Raw genomic sequence first — 21,536 nt, 5'->3', positions numbered from 1 at the left:
GTTCCAACATGGTGTATCTGTAGCATTGTGGACCTTGCTTTAAAATCCTCCAGTGTATGGTAGAACTATAAAAACTACAAAAGATAAAAGGCATGGAACTGCTCCCTTATGAAAGGAGGCTAAACAGGTTAGGTCTCTCAGCTTGGATGGCCGAGAGGGCATAAAGGAAGTCTATAAAAATCACGAGTGGAATGGAACAGGTAAATAGCGGTCTGTTATTTAACCTTTCCTATGCAAAAGAAGACGACACCAGATTTAAAATAAAAATCCTAGGAAGTATTTTCACGCAGCACAGAGTCAAGCTGTGGAATCTGTTGCCGAGATGTGGTCAAAGTGAGGTTTGGACAATTTCAAAAAAGGTAAAAATGCAAACACAATTCTTAACCAGGTAACCTAGGGAAAGCCACTGCTCATCATCAGTAGTGAGCAACAAGAAATGGATCAAGTTTTTGAGATCTGCTGGGTACTTGTGACCTGGACCAGCTACGTTTGGGAGATAGGATGCTGGCCTTCATGGACCTTTGTCTGATCCAGCAGGGCATATCTTGTCAGGGAATCTGTTTAACAACAAGATTCAGACATTGCTGTGTATCGGCATGAAAAAAGTAAGCCACAGAGTGAAAACTGAACTGGTCCATTTGGTCAGTGGGATGGTAGTCCTAATATTCTGATTCACAAAAGAACAAGCAATGGGATATTAATGCTTTGTGGGCTCTCTAAAGTCTGGTATCTCCAAATTAGGCAACCACAATTACTACAGCTGTACCTAGAAATCTTTATATACCATTTTGTTGTGCAGGGCTTAAATAATTTTACAAGCGCAACACACTCTCTCTAGCCCCTGATGCAGACAATTCATGTCAAAATGCTGGCAGCATCTGGCATCAAGAATCTGAAATCAGGCAGGGAACATGAAAGATAAGAGAGGTAGTATTCTCCCTAGCTTCAGATAAGTGCTGTTTTTGATTTCCTGCCCTGAAATGATGACGGAGTGGTTCCTGCACAAAAAAAAAAAAAAAAGTGAAAATTCAAGAAGAAATTTGGAAAGAGCCTAAATTGCATATAAAAATTCTAAAAAATAAATTTTAGAAGTGTAATTTTTTTAATTTAAGTCCTGCATAACAAAACAGTATATAACGTTTTCTAGATATAGGCGTAAGAATGGTGGTTGCCTAACTTGGAGATAGTGGACATTCGAGACAGGCAACAAGGCATTAATATCCCATGGCTTGTTCTTTTGTTCATGGGGGGGGGTGTTCAGAAGAGGCATCATTGTTTTCTGATATTCTGATTCAGAAGATACACATTCACCCTTAAGAACATAAGAAATTGCCATGCTGGGTCAGACCAAGGGTCCATCAAGCCCAGCATCCTGTTTCCAACAGAGGCCTTATATCAAGATTGTATATTTGCAATTGAAGCTATATGATGCTGGCTGGGGCACCCCATGGATATAGTGGGGGGACTAAGCAGATAACTGTTCTTTACTAAAACCTATTTTAAAAACTACACCCCTCTGGCTTGGTGTGGTTGAATTTAGAGGAGATCACATTAGGAAGCTAAGGGAATGAATCACGGGTAGTCCTGGGGAAATTCTGCACTACTACGGAGTGCAGAATTTGCACAGAATTACCAAATTCTGCTCAGAAAAATGGCAGAGGAGACTCCGGCGCACCGTTCACGGCAAAATTGAAGGCCCCGGTGAGAGTGAATGTGTGTGAATGAGAGAGGAGAGGGAGCCTATATGAGGAGATTGTGAAGGAGTGTGTATGTGTCAAAGAGATTGGGAGCTCATTGTATGAAAAAGGGTAGTGTGTATGTGAGGGTGCTGGCCTGTGTGAAGGGGTGAGAGAGAGAGAGAGCGCGACTGTATGTGTGACAGAGAACAGGAGCTTGTGTGGGTGTGTGAGAGAGTGAGGGAGCCTGTGTGAGAGAGAGTGTGTATGTGTACTAGAAAGAGGGAGGGACAGAGGAAGTCTGTATAAGGGGCAGTACTGAAAACGGGGTCAAACTCTGGCAGTGGAAGGGGTTGAGCCTAGAGGTGGAGGGGATAGATACTGGCAGGTGTAAGAGTTGGGGGCCTGAGAGGGCAAAGTGGCCAGGGGAGTAGAGAGAGTGAGTGGAAGGGATACACTTAGTGAATTTCTAGGGAAATTCTGCTCAACATATTTAAAGTAATAACTTTTCTGTATTAATTTATAAAGCAATTACTTAGACTGTCATGTAAATTGTGTTATTTTGACCAATATAAACTTTGCAGAATTTTAAGTTTGTGTGCACAGAATTCCCCCAGGAGTAGTCACGGGTTATGATTTGTTGCAGAGCTCAGTAAGCCAGCATTGGTTAGGGTTGTGGAACAGAATGGGAGGCAGAGGCCAAACAGTATACGTGATGTACATCCTGAATTATATTGGCCTAAGGAGAATAAGATTTGCACAGGAGGGTGGAATGGGCAAACTTTGTCTACAGTACTTTGAATTTTTAAACTTCAAAATATATTTGTTGGTACTTTCTTGCTACTACGAAAAATGCCTATTGAGGGCATAAAAAAAAAGAGAGTTAATACTTCTTAAGTCTTCCCTATGTTCCCCTAAGCTGAGAGGCAGGATAGGGGCCCAGCTCAAATGTTTGTTGAAAGCAGGTATAATTGCTTTGACTGTATTGCAGTTGTGTGTGCTTCTGTTTTTAGGACTTCAAAACGAACTGACTTGCTTTCCATCCTTTCTGAAGCCCGATGCTCCCAAATTCATGAAGAATGCAATATATGGGATCCATTTAGCTATCCACTAGGGATGTGCATTCGTTTTGTGACGAATTAGGAAATTGTACGATATTTCCTAATTCGTCATGTATCGGTAAAACATGATAAACGATCACATTTTCCACAAATTTTCGGGAAAAATCATTTTTCGGTTTAGTGCGCACTAACAGGAGTTAGCGTGCACCAACCCGGAAGCGATTCACCACGAAAAAAAAAAAAATACCGAACCACGGGAGATATGAAATTTCCCACGATTTTATGAAAACGAAAGCAGAAATGATTGCCGGCACGATGCACATCTCTACTATCCACTGGACTAACAGGTACAATGGCTAACATTTAAAATGTTATGGGCCTGAGCTCTCCTAATAAAGTATCTACTGGGGGATGAGGTGTGGTGTCAATAGGTTATCTGGGGATGCAGGAAACCTCTCAGCATGACAGACAAAAAGATTCTGAAAAGTCCAGAAAAAAAGCTGGACAAAGTTCTGGCTTTAGATAAGGGGCTGAATAGCAGGGGTGGGAACACTGACTGCCTATCAGATAAAAGCTTGGAAATTAAGAAGATAACAGATGAAAAAGGGTAGATTTAGATGTAAATGTTTTACTAAATGGGCCAGAGATCTCACTTAATGTGTTGTATATGCACCAGATAGAGCCCAGAGAATTGTGGTTTTAGTGATGCAGCTTTCCTCTTTTACTGCAGACAGCATCATAGCTGTTAATGTTCTTTGATTTAAGACTAGATCCTGGAGAGGATAATTTAAGGGCAGCAGGGGGGGGGGGGGGTCAACTATAATGAACCATGGAAGAATCTCAAACAATTGGGACTGGTAGACATTTGAAGACTTAATCCCATGAGTAGAGACCTTAACTCTTCTCCCACTCTCAAGACTCCTATTCAGAGATTAGCGGGTGGGGGATAGCATGAAAGAGGCCAAGATAGACAGACAATGTTACTTAGTAGGACCATGCCCTGATCTAATCAGTGTCCTGTGCGTGCGATTCAGTAAACTAAAATATTTAAATTAGGGCCGGTGGTAAAAAGAGGCGCTAGGGACACTAGCGCGTCCCTAGCGCCTCTTTTTTGGACAGGAGCGGCGGCTGTCAGCGGGTTTGACAGCCGCTCAATTTTGCTGGCATTGGTTCTCGAGCCCGCTGAGAGCCATGGGTTCAGAAACCGGACGCTGGCAAAATTGAGCGCCCGGTTTTCAACCCGCGAGCCGATTTCAATTTTTTTTTTTTTAAACTTTCGGGACCTCCGATTTAATATGCCATGATATTAAGTCGGAGGGTGCACAAAAAAGCAGTTTTTACTGCTTTTCTGTGCACTTTCCTGGTGCCGGCAGAAATTAACGCCTACCTTTGGGTAGGCACTAATTTCTGAAAGTAAAATGTGCAGCTTGGCTGCACATTTTACTTTCTGTATTGCTTGGGAATGACTAATAGGGCCATCAACATGCATTTGCATGTTGCGGGTGCTATTAGGTTCGGGGGGGGGGGGGGGGGGTTGGACGCGCGTTTTCGATGCACTATTACCCCTCACTGAATAAGGGGTAAAGATTTAAGGTTTATTGGTACTTATATACCGTTGTCTCGGCATAGCCTTCACAGCGGTTAACATAATAATAAAATACAATAAAAGAAAATTACAAACGATAATAGGAGATAAAATTTAACAACTAAAAATAAAAGATATCCTAATAAAATAATGTCAGAAGCCATAAATATTAAACCAATAAATACTAAAAGACATAAAACATGCTTCAAGTATTAAGGTTAATAAAAAGTCAAAGCCACCTGTGCGTCCAACTACAGGTTAACAGTGCACTCCACCGGAGCTCACTGTACTGTATCGGCCTGTATGCTTGGAAAATCCGCAAAAAAATAAAAGAAACCCACAAGATTATGAATGAAATCTTAGGGGACAGGGTTATACATAATATGGGAAAAGCAATTTAATATTTCCTGTATAACAGGGAATCCAGTTTTGATATGCTTTGAAATGACTTTAAAGGAGTAGAGAGGCAAGCTTTATGCCCAGTGACAAACAGAAAAATTGTTTAGTTATATTAAGTCATGAAAGCCTGTACAAAAAAAAAAAAAAAGGAGAAATAAGCACCACCAACAAGATCAATTCAAGTTGAGAATTCTGCAGAAGCAATGTTCACAGCCCCCAGAGGTGGTGTGATCATTGCTTAAGTGCGACACCTAATGGCCAGATCCAGGGCTTACTATTACAGCATTCTGGAGAGCGCCCTGGTTCATGGCCACTGACCGAGGCCTGTCACTGCGATAACTAGTCTAGGTACACTGGGGGCAGAGCCAGTGCAAGAGTATTTAGCGCCCTAGGCAAAGCTTCGGTCATGCACCCCCCCCCAGTCTCCAACTTACCTATTAGTGGCAGTTCCAGCTCAGCACTCCCTCCTTTGGCAGTATACGTTTTCCCCTTCTGGGCCTTGTGCTGGTGGGATTTTGCCACCCCCAAAATTTTAGATCTTAAGGCACCTGCCTAGTTTGCCTAATGGAAGCACTGGCCCTGGGTCGGTGGAGGGAAGAGAAGAGCATATAAAAAATATGGGAAAAAAAAAAAATCTATGTATAGTTGAGAATGAATGCTCATAATGCCAGATTCTAGCCATGGTTCTGTTTGAGATGGAAACCCAAAAGCAGCAGAAAGAAGCTGCTGGGTGTAGGGAAAAAAAAACAAAAAAACTCCACACACTTTCTAGTACCAGTAACAGATCAAAAATGTGCACAAAGAGCACACACTTTATCCAATTCAAAAATGATGGCATATCAGTTACACATACACTTTTTAGAAAAGTTAGTGCAAAATAGATTTACAACACCCACCCACCCCCCAAATATGCCGCTTTAATGCAGCCAAATTTATGAATGTTGAATACACTGCCTATGTAGCTGACAAGTCACTTAATTTACAAGCTCAACTCTCTTTTACATAGTCCTAACAGCCCGATTTTAAAAGCCGTACGCACGAGTATTACCGGGAGGCGTGTGTGTGGCTGAGGCGCGCACCGCGGGCATTTCAGAGGCCCATGGCTATGCGCCTATCTCCCGGTATGTGCCGAAGAACGGCTTGTTTAAAAAAAAGAGGTGTTCTGGGGGTGTGGGCAGGACAGCGCCCTTAGGCACTGTCCCACTGAAGCACGCGCCGGAATCGGATCGGCAGAGCGGGTTAAGTATCAAAAACAAATTTAGGCTAGTTGGGGGGGGGGGGGGGGTTTGGAAGTTCTCTCCCAGTGGGAGGGAACTGGGAATAGGGCCTATCATGTTATAAAATCCACCCCCCCATTACATGCACAATTCAGCACTCACATATACAGATATAAAATTGGCACATCCATGTGCCGGGAAGTTTGAAATGGAAAATAAATGTACGTTAAAAATGTCTTCCACCAACTTGTGTGAGCCGCTCTTATACTACTACTTGAACGCAGTAAAGCGGTGTAACAGTGCGCACACACACACACACACACACACGCACAGACTGGAACTGGTTACCTAACAGCTTCACCTGATCCACTGCACGCAATTGCAGCCATCAGCAGCACAGCTGTCACTTTCATCATCATATGTTGCCAAACATAAGCCTTCGTGGCAGACAGACGTGACGATACCTGCATGACCAGGGCATACTCATGCTCTCCTTATCAGACTGCCTACTGTTGAACTCGAAAAGCACACAGTACATTTGCAATTACAATTGTGTAAAACCTGCAGCACCGAGGTCAAGATCTGATATTGATGAGTCAGCGTATCCAGAGGGCAGGAAGAGAAGAAATCACTTGTCAGATTTTTCTCTCCTGACAGCCTCGCCTCCTACCCACTCAACAGGTACTCACTCCCATGGTCACTCACCCCCTTTCTTCCTAGCTTACAGCTTCTCACCCCCCCTTCAAAGCAGCAACATCCCATCCCCACAACCTCTGCTGTTATAAAATGCTCTGACTTCAGACCACATTGTGCAAGCACTGCTCAGGAAGTAGGAGCATAGCAGTTTCTAAAGTGGTAACCATGAGCTGTAGCATGTCAAATTGCTACAGCCAGTAGTCGTGTCGGGAGGTTGCAGCCCAGCTGCCTCAGTGGCAGACTCCAGAAGTCACCACAACCCACCTCAGGCCTGAGCTGCTCCCACCCTGCTAGGTACTAGGCACATTGCAGGCCATTATTTCCTATGGCTCCACTACATCTTTTCTTCCTAATGCTAATCTTCCCCAATCTTATTCCCTGCTGCAAACTACTAATGCCAAGTCCACCCTCCACATGCCCTACATTCTTTACTTCACCTGCCATTCTTTCATCTGCATTGTCCACTATTCCTGAACTTCAAATGTTTTCTCTCTCATCCAGCCATCGCCACTCTCTCCGTCAGCATCTCATCTTTGTCATCACACTTCTGCCTATTATCCTGCTCCTCCTCTCAGCCAGGGATATCCATCCCAATCCTGGCCCTCCAAGGCAACTTTCACCCCATCACTACATATCAAACCATTACCCCCTCTAATCTTACTACTATTCCCCTTCACCATTTCTTATGCTCTGTGGAATGCCCACTATATCCAAGAAGTTAGAGGTGTCATGAATATAGACTCTCTCATTCTTCATCTTACCTTGAAGGAGATTTGGCTTTCTGAGGACTCTGTCATAGAGGTTATCTTTTCTCCCATACACCACACACAGTAGGCCACAGTGGTGTTAGACTACTGGTCTCCCCCGCCTATAGGTTTCAACCCCTTCTGCCTCAACCCATTCACTCCCCTAAATGTTTATCTCATTTCCATCCTCTAGCCTTTAGAGATCCACAGTGTTTATCCCATGCCCCTTTGAATTCTTTGACTGTTTTTTGTCTTCACCACCTCCTCGAGAAGGGCATTCCAGGCCTCCACCACCCTCTCTGTGAAGAAATATTTCCTAACGTTGGTTCCGAGTTGCCCCCCACCCTGGCGTTTCTTTTTGTGACCACCAGTTCTGTTTTCTTTCCAACAAAAAAGAACAAAAAGTCCATACATCATTAAAACCTTTTAAGTATTTGAAGGTCTGTATCATATCTCCCCTGCATCTCCTCTCTTCCAGGGTATTCATATTCAGATCCTTTAGCCTCTCCTCATAAGTCTCCCAATACAGACCCCACACCATTTTCGTTACCCTTTTCTGGACCGCCTCCATCCTGTCTCTATCCTTTTTATGATGCAAGCTCCAGAACTGAATACAATACTCCAGGTGAGGCCTCACCAAGGACCTGTACAAGGGTATTAGCACTTTTTTCTTACTGGTTATTCCTCTATGCAGCCCAGCATTCTTCTGGCTTTAGCTATTGCCTTGTCACATTGCTTTGCCATCTTCAGATCTCCAGACACCATCACTCCAAGATCCCTCTCTTGGTCCGTGAACAGTCTTCCCTCCCCCCCCTCCCCCCTTCCACATACGGCTCTTCTGGATTAATGCACCCCAGATGCACTTCTTGGTATTTAATCCCAGCTGCCATGTCTTTGACCACACTTCAAGCTTTCATAAATCACCTCTTCATTCTCACTACTCCTTCAGGTGTGTTCACTGTATTGCAGATCTTAGTATCGCCCGCAAACAGAGACAAAATCTTTACCTTCAATCCCTTCCGAAATGTCGCTCAAAACATATTGAACAGAGCCAGTCCTAGCACAGACACCTGTGGAACTCCACTTAACACAGCTCTCTTAGAGTAGGTTCCATTTATTATTACACGCTAAACTGGTCCAGTTTGTAATCCATGCAACTACCTTGATGCTCACTCCCAAGCTTCTCATTTCATTCACAAGCCTCTTGTATGGGACCATATCAAAAGCTTTGCTGAAATTCAAGTAGATCAGAGTGCTCTTCCTCAATCCAATTCTCTAGGCACCCTAGTGAATCCATGCTGCCTCGGGTCCAGCAACCAACTAGACTATAGATAGTTCACTATTCTTTCCTTCAGCAGCATCTCCATTAATTTTCCCACCACTGATGTGAGGCTAACCAACCTGTAGTTTCCAGTCTCCTTTGTTACCACTCTTGTGAAGTGGAACCACTATTGCTCTTCTCCAATTCTGTGGCACCACTTCATTTTCCAGGGATCTATTGAACAGGTCCTTCAACAGACATGCCAGCACATCTGAGCTCCCTCAGTATCCTGAGATGTACCTCATCCAGCCCCATGGCCTTGTCCACTTTGTTTGCCTAGCTCTTCCCATACATTGTTCCATAAATGGAGTTTTGTCTACCCCATCCACAATCTTGTCTACCAACAATGGTCCTTCTCCAGGGTCTTCTTTAGTGAACACCAAAGTATTTAATATTTCTGCAATTTTTCATCTCTCTCCACACATTGTTCCTTATCTTTCAATTTCACCATCCTTCTTTCTCTGATATCTGAAAAAATGTCACTTAGCTTTACCTCTTTGGCAATCCTTTCTGCTTGACCTTTTGCTTTCTGTTTTCTCTTAGTCTCCCTCAGTTTCACCAGGTATTGTTCCCTGTGTTCTTCTTTTTGGGATTTATATTCCACTTTTTGCACTTTTTTCAGTGCTTCAAAGTGGATTACATTCAGGTACTTCTTGAATGCTGTTCTTTTTGCCTTTATTTTTTCAGCGACTTCCTTTGAGAACTAGATCAGTTTCTTTTCTTACTTTTGTACTTTTCTATCATACAGATTTTTTTGCCTTTGTAAATAGCTCCTTTCAATCTGGCCCACTGTTCCACCTTGCCTATTTTCTCCCAGTCTTTGTTCGTCCTCTAAGAATATTCCCATTTTGATAAATATTGGGGAAATTCAAAACTCTGGTCTTTGTGAGACTTCTCTGTATCCTGTCAAATGATCACTGATGCTCAAATGGGCATCTACTCACATTTGAGAGCACCAAGTTAAAGTATCACACCCTCCCTCGTGGGTTCCATTATCATTTGTTTGAACAGAGCCCCTTCAATAGCATCCACTATCGCTCTACTTTTTGTAGATTCCGCAGAAGGGATACGCCAATCCACATCTTGCATATTAAAGTCTCCAACTAGCAACACTTCTCTCGTCTTTCCTTTTGGACATCTTCAAATCAGATCTCTGTGCAGTTTTTCAGTTTGAGTCGTAGGCCTGTAGACCACATGATATAAATGGAAGCACCATCATTTTTTTTAGGACAACCCATAATGCTTCTTCCCTACCCCAAGTCCCCTGCATTTCAGTTGCTTGGATATTGATTTCTAACAAAAAGCTACTCCTATCTTTTCTGTTCTCTCTGTCCTTCATAAATTAGTTAAAGCAAGAGACGGCCATATCCCAATCATGAGACTCAGTGAACCATGTCTCTAACAGTAACAATGTCCAGGTCCACTTCTACCATTAGGGCCTGCAGGTCTGGAATTGTATTGCTCAGATTACAGGCATTTGTGCTCATAGTTTTCCCAGTTTCTCTCCTTTGAAATCTTTTCTGCCCTTTTCAGCTGATTTTTGTTAAATATCTCCCCAAACATCTCCAAGAAGTGGAGATGTTGGGGGGAGAAATTTCAATGTCCTTTTGCCACCTCCGGCCTCTAGTTTAAATGCCTTATGGTATACTATTTTAATTTTTCATTTTGGATCCTTTCCTGCCACAGACAGATGTAAGCCATCTTTGACATAGAACCTGTTACTGTTCCATACACAGCCCCCAATATATCCAAAACTTTCTTCCTTACACCAGGTTTTGAGCCATAAATTGAAATTTTTTATATGGCTTAGCCTCTTTCCCCTTTCCATAACAGGAAACACTTCTGAAAAGGCAATAATCTTGAACATGTGCCTAATCCGCTTCCCCAGAGTCTGGAAATCTCTGTATGGCTTGGATGTTTCTAGCAAGGTCATTGGTTCCAAGGCGGATGATAAGGTCAGCTTCAGAGTCCTTACTTTCTTCGTTAATTGCATTGATTAAATGATTAGCATTTCTACCAGCTGAGGATCCTGAAAGGCATTTAACTATACTGATGACAGTCTCCTAGCACAATGAGCTTTTTCTTATGGTTTTTGGTTGTATTATGAAATTTCTGTGCGCATTGGGCTTCTTTCCTTTCTGATCTCACATAAGTCTCCATTGCTAGAGACTCTTCATTTTCCAATACAGAGAAGGTATTTTGTACTTGTATCACTTGAGAGAGTGGGTGTCTCTGCATCACAGGTCTTATCCTACCAGAACCTACTGTAATCCATTTATTTTTGGGTTTCTGGATGCTCTGCGCGAGGGGAGGTGGGCACCTGGGCTGTACAATTGAAGAATGGGTGTCTTTGGGTCATAGGTCTTATCCTACCTGAGCCAACTTTTGTTTCTGGGTTTCTGACTCTTGTGCTATGTGGGGGAAAGATTCCTGAATGATGTAAAGTGGGTAAGACTTCCTTGGTAGTAGCTAGTTCCTTTTTTATTACAGCTCACCGTAAAGCTGAATTAACTAACTTCATTTGTATTAAGGCAAATAGTGGACAAAAATGGGGCAAACTTACAAATTCAAGATAAAAGCTCCACAGTTGTTACACTGAATAGTAATCTTGTTCATTTGATTTGACAGAGAATTCCTTTAACCTAATAAAGAAGTCGAAAGTTATCTTGTTACCAATTATGTACCCCAGCAAGACTGTATTAGAAGACCAACCTCTGGGTGGATGGGCTTTTGACAATTGAGATAATCAGTGACCAAGATATTCATTCCTTGACCACTCACAATTTTATCTACTGGAAGTTAGGTTTGTGTTTTTCACTCAAATCCAGAAATGCAGTCTAGATTCCACATGGTTTTGTTTCAGCTAGATCTGCCCCCTTCAAAAACCAAGGCACAAAAGCGTGAATGCAAGACATGGCGGGGAGGGGGAAGCAGTGTTGGCTAAGTATGGAATGTTGTATGCTCATCTAGCCAGGAAAGTAGCAAGCCAAGTAGCAGGGACATGAGGTTTCTTAAATGAAAATTTACAAATAGCATATGCTAAGGAAAAAACTAAAATAATCAGCACAAAACAAAATTGTTTTATACATACACCCTTACACCAAGGAGGAAGAAAAAATAAAAAATAAAACTGACTGGATAAAAAGGTTCTCTTCCAGACAGTAAAGCTTCCATGGCTGGCGTTTACCCTTGCAATGTGGACGGGACTAGCTGGCCAGACTGGATAGGGACATTGCTTGTTTCCTACGGTCATTTGCTATATTACCATGCTAGGTTTATCTCAGCAGGCTGAATCATCTCTTGGAACAAGGCATTGGCTCACACAACTGCTGCTTGCAAGCCAACCTACAGCCAGCCTGCTAAAGCAAAAGATAAAGCTTCCAGATCGTGTTTCACACAGGAGCAGGAGGGTTTCCCCCGGAGCCCATGTCTGCTCCTGCTTCAATGGGAGACAGCTGGCTTATTCTGAGAATTGCGCGTGTAGCTCAGGAGTCGCACTAGTCTGGCAAGTTTTTCACCATACAAGTACTGATTTTAAGTAATGGAAACCGACATGAAACAATTTGTAGGCACATCTACATAAAGAGGCTTGAGCCTCTGACATGGACTATCAACACAGTTTTACCCAAATTTGTTTTCAGTCCCACATTAGAGCATTTTTAAAGGCAACTTTTTAAGCTTTCGTTAGTAAGACTCCAGAGGAATGCCTTTCATCTTCAATATGTGGTTTATGTATGGCTCTTTTTTTTTTTTTTTTTTTTAATAGTTTATCAAAAAAAAGAAAACAAGAACACCCCATGCTGAACGGCTCACAGACAGTGTGGAATGTAGTGGTTTGCCTACTGATGGATCAGAAAGCAGAAGCACATTACACCTGGTTCAGTATCAATATATTTGCTTCCCACAGTAGTGAGGGCTGAGTTTCATGTTTTACATGCTGGTTTTTAAAAGCTTTACAGGAGGATGGGTCGATCACTGGTTACTCCTATGAAGTGGTGGGCTGCAGCCCCCTTCATGGGCACTTACATTTGTAGGCCCTGTGCTAACTGACAGCTTACCACTTTCTCTTCAAGAATCTGACATGGTTTTCAAGAAAAAAAAATAAATTTTAAAGGCTCACATTTGAAGCACTGCTGGTCAGCGACTGATTTACCACATATTTTAGTCTTTTTTTTTTTTTTTTTTAAAGATACATTGTCTTGCTATGCTTGTGTGTTTTATGTTCTCAATATTCTGTTTCTGTAACCCATCTTGTACAGCTTTGTTGAGAAAGAGAGACCAGAAAAAAATTGTTTGCATAACTACTGCTTTAAGTGGGGAGAAAAAAAAATTGGATTTCTCCAGAATATATCCCACAAAGAAGTGTTATATACCTCGAAAACAGGCGTCAAATGATTCCATGGAGTCAATAGGTAAACATTTTTAGCAATGTCATCTCCATTTTGCAAACTATACATCCATCTTAATCAAAATGCTGTCTTTATTTTTGAATTTCACCGACACTAATAAGCTATGAACAGTGGAAGATACTGTGCCAAGCTGGCAGTCTGCAAGAATCTTAGTGACCTTTGCCAGATGCAGATTATTCCGGTACATTCTGCAATACTGAAGATAGTGTAGCCAGCATAGAAGCAGACTGCAGTGGGTGTTAGTGTATTGTACTACCAGATCCTGGTTCTTGTACCTGCCCTCATCTTTTCTGGATGAACATTTCAACCTAAACATAAAAAGTCAGGCTGCAATGAACTAATGAAACAACCTATACAAATTAAAAAAAAAAAAAGTCACTTTCAGTGATTTGGGAGCAAATGTCAGGTGTTGCGGACTCAACCACTCTGTCTTCCTGGGGAGATCTCTTCTAGGCAGATGTAATAAGGTAGGCTAAGATTAATGCACTTTTTTGTACACACACAAAACATTTAATCAAGTTTAATAAGGTTAGCGGCACTAATGTGTACTAAAAATTAGTACACCTCAATGCAAATTCCATTTACATGAAGGGATTAGCTATTACAGGTGTTAAAGCCCCGACTGCTTAGCTCACATTTTATTAAAATTTCTTGCATTAACTTAACACCCAGGTCAGAGGTGGAGTAAGTTCACATTTCTTGTGTTAGTGTTACTATATGTTATTGTCAAAAGTAAAAAAAAAAAAAAAAAAAAAAAAATTTGTACAATTTTTTTTTTTTCATTCTAATACAGCATTCAAACAATTCTTAAAGGACCATCATATAAAGTTTGGGTATCAACTTTCAACATGGGCATGCTTTGAAATACAATCAGTCTGTCCACTCTTCTTTCTTGGTTTTAAATAAGTTTTGTATATAAAAAACAGGCATGAATTCCTGAGCGTGGGAGCCCTGCACTCAGGTCCAAGATCATGCTGGCAGAGTACCATAGGCTAACACTAGCTCCAGATATGCAAGTTAACTCCTCGATCAGAGGTGCAAGTCAACACCCCACCACCACCCCACCCCCACACAGCCTAGGCACCGGGGTAGCCAAACCCAGGACCTACAAGCCTAGATCCTAGAAAGACAGTAGTAAAAAAAAAAGTTACTGCACTTTAACTTTACTACCACCAATGTAAAAAAAGATTAACTTCCATTTTAGCACACAATTTATCTTAGTGCACTTCTAACGTATTTGCATACCATTTGCTTGCTGCATCAGGAGTTAACTTATTTAAATGCACATGTAAAGAAAATGTGCACTGAATTTTAGCAGGTTTTTTTTTTTTTAACTCCTGTTTTGTTATAGCAGCCTAGAGAAGCACTAAGCTCTGCAGTGAGTCAGGAAGAGAACAAGGGATCTGCTGCCACATACCAAGTCCCAAAGCACAGAAAGAGAGAGGACTTCCAAATTAGAAGTTCTTTTCTCCCATGAAGGATGCATAGGATCCTATTTTAGCAATATGCACCCTCAGGGGGAATACAGCGTCTACAAGGCCAAAGATCCTCGGAACATGGACAGTCAAAATGTAAGGAACAACTCTACATGCTACCACAGGATGGAAGCGCAACAGACCACACCAAGAGGCGTTTCGGCATCTGTGATCCAGCATTTTAGGTCCTGTACATTGCGCGCTCCTTAATATGAAAGATCGTTGGCTGTCACGCAACACAGCATGGGCAGGGGCTGCCTGCAATACTTTTGCATGACTCCTGCCTTCAGAGCTTTTTTGTGCTTTGTTTTCCCCGATATAGCTGGTTCCCCCCCCCCCCACCCGCCGCAGCTTTTTAGTCTATGTTACTTGGTTCTCTCTATGGGCTTTACTGAGGATTGTTACTTCTATCCTTTTTAGGGCTGAATTGTTTTCTTCTCTTATTTGCAACTAAATGTTAATACTTTTGCAGCAGCAAAAATATTTTGAAAGGCCAAAGTTTTTGTGTATTTGGGACATCACCTGTGAGGGGAAACCTGCTTTGAAGAGCTTCTGCCTTTGGGACATTAATTACAATTAACCGATAGTCCTATTGCATCACATCACCCCAATTCCAGGAGCAGTGCTGGAAAGTTCTACATCTCAAATAAAAGTGTGCAATCTTTTCTTGGGCACAATCCAGAGTGCAGTTGAGAAATGAGCTGCTGCATATAACTGGACAGCAGGGCCTTTTGCAGGCCTTTTTTTTCTTTTAATTAAATTTTCTGTAAGTAAATGTCATTTAGCATAAGAATTACAATTACACGTTCTAAGAGAAAGGATCAACTTTTCCTACCAGGAAAGGCTCAAAACTGCCTGCTTGGAAGTCTACATCTTTTATTCCCATCTGCTTTCCTCAGGTGTTATTTAAAAAAAAAAAAAGGATGGATAGTACAGTTGTTCCAGCCAACATAGCACAGATACAGAAGCTGTGTACAAGAGCACAATGCCCCAATGTCATTTCTACACCACTGGAACAAAAACTGTTTTGTGTGGAGATTGCCACCACACAAAAAGCTGATCCCATGCTAAAAATTAGAGGCCCCTATGATCATGAGAGCTCCAAAAGTCTTTGACACTATAAAACAGAGCCAAACATTCTAGTGGTATTAGAAGCTATTTTTATTTAAAGCTGTTGCAGACCGTGCCAGTACAAATCTTCTCTCCTCTTCTGGAAATACAACTGCAGACAGGCTTGTAAATTATAGGAGCTTTTAAGTGCAGCTTAAAGCAAGAACTAACTAAAAGACAAAAATGGCTACAACAGGATTCAAATTGCAAACTTTAAGACCCAAGGAAGCACAAGGACTGTCACCCTTATTGAAGAAGTTATAAATGTGCCTAATCACATATAGAATTACTTTTATTACATCGCTGATACTAAACATGCAAAATATAATCAAGAGTAAAATTTTCCAGGAAGTTCAATACCTTGAAAAGCACAAAGGAAATGCATAGGTAAAATATGCTATTTCCTCTCTTTAAAGATCAACATAGGTGTATGGATTTGTATAATAAACATACCAGTTATGTCAAATAATCAAGAATAGCTGTAGTACTTTGGGGCAGATTACAAGGAGCCTGGGTGCAATCATCAACTCTGCCCTGATTTAATATTCAAGTTAAGGCAGACATCTTCAGGTTTTTACAAAGGTTTAAAACCTCGATTATGGCTGGCTGATTTTCACTTGGTTGTCCAGGCTTCAATTATGCAGTTACTGGATTATTGTACCCCTTTTATACTATCGGCCTTCCAACCACAACACTAAGAGCATTATAACTTCTACAGAACACTGCAGTTCTGACCAAAGAGAGAACATATTTCCCTAGTGCTCAGGGAGCTCCTGGTCCAAAGGAGTCGCTTATAAGATCACAATGCTGGTGCATAAGTTACTAGCATTTGACTCCTGTCCACGAGTGGTGAATGCCCTCAAGTGTCTATGCTCATCCCAAAGAAGCACACTAGAAGTTCCCACTGTGTGTCACACCTGTTTAGCAGAGACTAGAGAGCAAGCTTTTTCCGTGCCAGACCCAGCGCTATGGAACTCGCTTCCTTATGAGTTATATGTTATGTTAAACTGTACTAAAACATTTAAAGTATATTAAAAATCCATTTGCTGTGATATATGTCTGGTTTGGCGTTGATGAGATTCCTGGATGAACTGATTCTGAGTTGAAGTCTTTTGGTTTGTCATCTTTTTGTTTTTAAAATTATGTATTTTTTTGTTCACTGCCTAGGGCTTCAGTATTGGCAGTTTATAGACACAAATAAAATAGCACAGGTAGTCCCAAACTATGAACCTCAAAAACATACCTAATCTCATAGCATGAGCCGAATGGATCCCCAGAGATCTTGGGGTGAGGAGGAGGACTGGGATTACCACAGGGTTGTTTCCTTGGCAAATATTATAGGAGCTTGGGAGGGAGGGACAGCTGGAGCCAAAAAAAAAAACCAAAAACACTGCTGCTAAGTGTAGGCTAAATTTTCTGCTGCAACCTAGCAGAATATAATATAGCTGGAGCAAAATTAGCCGGATCTCTGTCAAGCCAACAACCTCTGTGGCAATTCTTCCCTCAAAACCCTGTATTAGTAAGGATCCATATGGCTCATATTGCAACACCAGAGATGGTTCTTCCATTAGGCAAACTAGGCACCAACATTTTGGAGGACAGCAAATTCCCTAGAAATTTTCAAGAGGCATCTACCCACTTTTAAGGCATAGTATCACAAGACAGAAGGTAATAAAGGTAGAGGAAGCTAGCTGGGTGGGGAAGTTGTGAAGAGAGGTGTGCTGGGCAGGTGGACAGAGGATGCTGGACACTGCAAGGGGACAAAGATTAGGTCAATGCTGGTGTACTAAGCAGGAAGTAAAGGGGAGAAAGGAAGATGCTAGGGGAGAAGAGTGCAGAGATGCAGGACAAGGGATTAGTAAGAAAAGATGCTGGACACTGGAGAAGGGGGTCGGAGGGCAAGTGTGAGAGGTGGATGCTGAGAAGGGAATGCTGTACCTGTGCTGCCACTGATAGGCAGGTGTGTAAGGGGGAGGGCAGAAGATTGATGGTTTGCTTAGGGAGCCTAATACCCTTACCCCAGCCCTGTGGCTGACACTAAACGCTGCTCCTCTGCCTGCAGATAGTGGTGGGACATCAGGCTAGGCTACAGCCCCATCAGGAGAGCATAGTGGAGTCCTTACTCTGTTGTCTAGATTTGGGAAACAGGTCCCCATGTATCTATGCCTAGTGATGCCCCTGCTCCTCTTTCTCCTTCTAGTTCACAGACCCCCACCTTTGGGGCACAGCAATGTATAGCCAACCCCAATTCCTCTCCCCCAGTCCATCACACATCCTCCTTCCCTCCCCTTCAGTAGGGAAACTGCAGCTCTAGGGCCATATTCATCTGACAATATTTTAATCCAGTCTATAGTGAGTTGGGACCCAGCTCACAACAGTAAAAGCAGAAGGTGGCATGGCCAGGAGTGACTAATCCGACCTGCAGAGGGAACCCCATGGCTCCTCCCTCAGATTTCCTGGGGGGGTTCTTTGTTGTCACCCCCACTCTGCTCTAAATGTGGCCCTTGGGACCAAATGCCTGCCCATCATTGCCTTACCTCTTCCCAACTCCAGTACCAAGTTCTGAATGCTACCAATAGCAGCTGTTGGTGGTTATGAAAGTAAAAGGTTATATTTAATTACTCAGCTGCATGACAGGTTTCAAACAGATCTAACTGGCTAAATCTATAGTTAGCAAGATACATTGTGAAACTGTCCTCATTATGTTTATACTGTAAACTACACAAAAACAAAACAAAACTGTGCTTGTTTACACCATAAACCACCAAAAAGTGAAACACCAATATGTTTTCAGACACCAAGTTAGCTACAACTATACATTCCACTATCCACAATATTCCTTCTCCTTGGATCATATCTATCCTTAAAATCCACACTCCTATTAGATCATTAAGACCTTCTACCCAACTAGTTCTTGATGTTCCTTCCCCTAGAGTAATCCAGCTGAAAAACACAGAAACGCACAGTCTCATGCAGATCCACTATTATGGAACTCCCTTACATATGACCTGAGGAACCTTACCAAAAAAATCTTTTCTGAAAAGCTTTAAAAGCACACTTAAGAAAGCTTTCCCCAGCCAAACAGACAAGACATGAATTATCCCTGGCCTCCCTTGAGTTACATACTTGGACTGGAAACAGATTCATCCACTAAATTAAAGTAATCTCAATTGTTTTATATTTATTTTTTATTGTTTTTTATTTTAAAGTTTTAGTGATTTTATTTTGTTATATCTTGTGTTACTTACTTTTTACTGTACTCCCCCATGAACAGAGGAAGAGCAGGTACTAAATGCTTAATAAAAATAAATTCCATTTAAAAAAAAAAGAAAAGAAAAAATGTCCACATTTGTAACAATACAAGAAATTCTTCCCCAGTTTTGTTTACACAATAACTTCAGTTAGAGTTATTAAAATGTTCTTCTGGTCAAATAAAAGTCAGTTTGTACCTGCAAACGACTTGTGCAAATGTCACCTGGATTACTAGAGAAGGAGGACATTCTCTCAAAGAATAATCCCAGTTAAAGCAAGAGAAAACAAAATGACAATCTTAAATTACAGGTTGTCTTTCAAAGATTTGTGTTTCTAGGACAAGTCTGAATAAAGATTAGATTTCTGGTATTTGGTAACTCTACATTATATTAGTTTAAACCCAAAACACCGTACAACTTCCGGAAACCTGTTTCTGTGACACGTGGTTTTGTACACATCGATACTCTGATTCATAATTACAGCAACCATAAACTTGAATACTTTTTTTTTTTTTTTACTTAAAAAACATTACCATAGCAAAGCAGTCTTGTCCCCCAGGTTTTTCTCTCTCACATTTCTGTCAAGCAAGTTGTAGCAAACGTTGGTTTTGGCTCCCTTCATGAACTGCACATAGACATTGCCTTTCGTTATGTCAAAATTGTAGTCAAACAGTTTCCCCGTAGGCAAGCTCTGCCAGTGAAAGTCCCGGGCAACGTCCAGCCAGAACTCTAGGAGAGGAAATGGAGAGAGATCAAAGAAATGACAGGACACGTAAGGGCAGGGTGACAGCAGTAAATAAGGGATCCCAAATACCGGGTGAGCTGCAACGATATCGGTACTAAATAGCAAGCAATGCTTGCAAAGCCAACGTCCTGGTTCTGCACAACGTAGAGAGGCTTCCCTCCCCCCATTCATCCCAGGGAGCGATAAACCCGGCCCGGCACAGGGCGCTACTCACCTTCGGGATGCTCCAGCGACTTGGTGTACATGCTCCAGTAGGCATCCAGGTCTGGGACGTGGGCCTCGGGGCGCAGGGCGGCCGGGGGCAAATAGAGGCAGGGCTCGCTATTGGCTGGCGCCGCGGCTACATCGCTTGCCCTCAGCATCGTCACGGACTTTCCTGCAACGGGGATGCTCCAGCAGCTTAAGATAAAACTGGAAACAAAAATCGCCCCCCACCGTCACTCTTTCCCGTTACCGTTCAGGGCTCCTGCTGCTTATAACAGGAGCGGGGGAGCGTGCTGGGTCGGTGCTGCCTCCCTACCCCCGGGCACCTCCCCCAGTGTCAGCGCGTCGAAAGCCGGCTCACTAACGTCCCTCGCTGGCGGCCAATCAGCGCCCTCCCGTCCCTCCACGCCCACACTTTGATTGGCCCCGGCGCGCTCGGCTCACCTCTGCCCCAGGGGGATTGGGGAGCCGGGGAGCCGCAGAGCGGTGGGCGCGGCTGGCAGACGCTCACCTGCGCGCCGGGCGCTGGCGATCTTCGGTCCTCAAATATTGCTGCCGACTCGGCTCTTGGCTCGGCTCGGTGGTGTTCCGGATTGAAAGGGGGGGAGGGGCGGTATGGTATTGACTTGTTGCGCGTTTGGATTCCTCTCCTCTTCCTGCTCCTGAGGCCTTGGGTTAGGTTAGGTGGTGGGGTGGAAGGATTCAGACAGGATCCAGCAAACTTTATTTTCTATGCACAGTAAACAACAAGCCGGAACAGAGCAATTAGAGCCGCTACTGGCAATCTGAATTTTGTGCTTCTCCATAGGGCATTTGGCACTTCCCTACAACCCTGGAACTGCTGGTTCAATTCAGCTGATGTGACTGCCCTACACAGTGCGGTTGGATTACAGAATGGCCAGACAGGGATACTAACGTGTAGGAGGGGATACCACCGGCCCTCCCTTGTCCTGTACTTGGCTCGCCTTCCCGGCCCCAGCCTCAAAAGCGGATATCCTCTTCCCCTACCTAGAAGAAGCTTCCCTTGTTAGGTGCAGAGACTTCTCTAGAGAGTGCCAACCATCCACGGGCATAGATTGTTCAATTTTCTGCAAGGAAGAGGGGGCAGAGGAGGTTTGCATAGGGCTAAAACTATATTTATTATTTATGGGCAGGGCTGGAGCAAGGGTATTAGATGCCCTAGGCAAACCTTCTGCCTTGCATCTGCTGCCTCTTACCCCTTGGTCCAGGCCCCAGCTCCAGCCCTGACCTCATTCACTCAGACAGGCCCTCTCTCTTACACACACTTAGGTTCCTTGTCTCATTCACACACACCCCCTTACAACAGGCTCCTTCCTTCTCTCTCACTAACACCATTGCTCTCTCCTACACACACAATCCTTCTCACACACACAGGCGCTGCTCGTGGCCTGCTGAGGCTCTGCTTCTCTTGGCTGCAAGCAGGATGGGCGAAGCTCATGTCCCTCTGAGTACTGCTTTCCTCGGCCACAAGTGGGATAGGCTCTGCTCACGGCCTGCCGAGTCTCTGCTTCTCTTGGCCGTGAGTGGGATGGGCTCTACTTGTGGCCCCACATGGCTGCTCTTTGCCACCTCCTAATGGCTGCCACTCTAGGCAACTGCCTGGTTCACCTATTGGGACGC

The 21,536-nt window shown here is 43.1% G+C and overlaps 1 protein-coding gene across 1 annotated transcript in view; it reads right to left on the bottom strand.

Annotated features, from left to right (window-relative positions):
• Positions 1-20,234, bottom strand: part of LOC115085235 (acetyl-coenzyme A synthetase, cytoplasmic-like) — a 107,780-nt gene extending 87,546 nt beyond the window's left edge. The window contains 2 exon segments of the mRNA XM_029591009.1: positions 19,480-19,675; positions 19,906-20,234. Coding sequence (XP_029446869.1) covers positions 19,480-19,675; positions 19,906-20,053 — 344 coding nt within the window. The 5' untranslated portion in view covers positions 20,054-20,234.
• Between the last annotated feature and the right edge of the window lie 1,302 nt (positions 20,235-21,536).

This window comes from Rhinatrema bivittatum, chromosome 2, assembly GCF_901001135.1.
Source record: "Rhinatrema bivittatum chromosome 2, aRhiBiv1.1, whole genome shotgun sequence".
Lineage (NCBI taxonomy): Eukaryota > Metazoa > Chordata > Amphibia > Gymnophiona > Rhinatrematidae > Rhinatrema > Rhinatrema bivittatum.
This window is presented reverse-complemented; position numbering and strand designations above follow the sequence as displayed.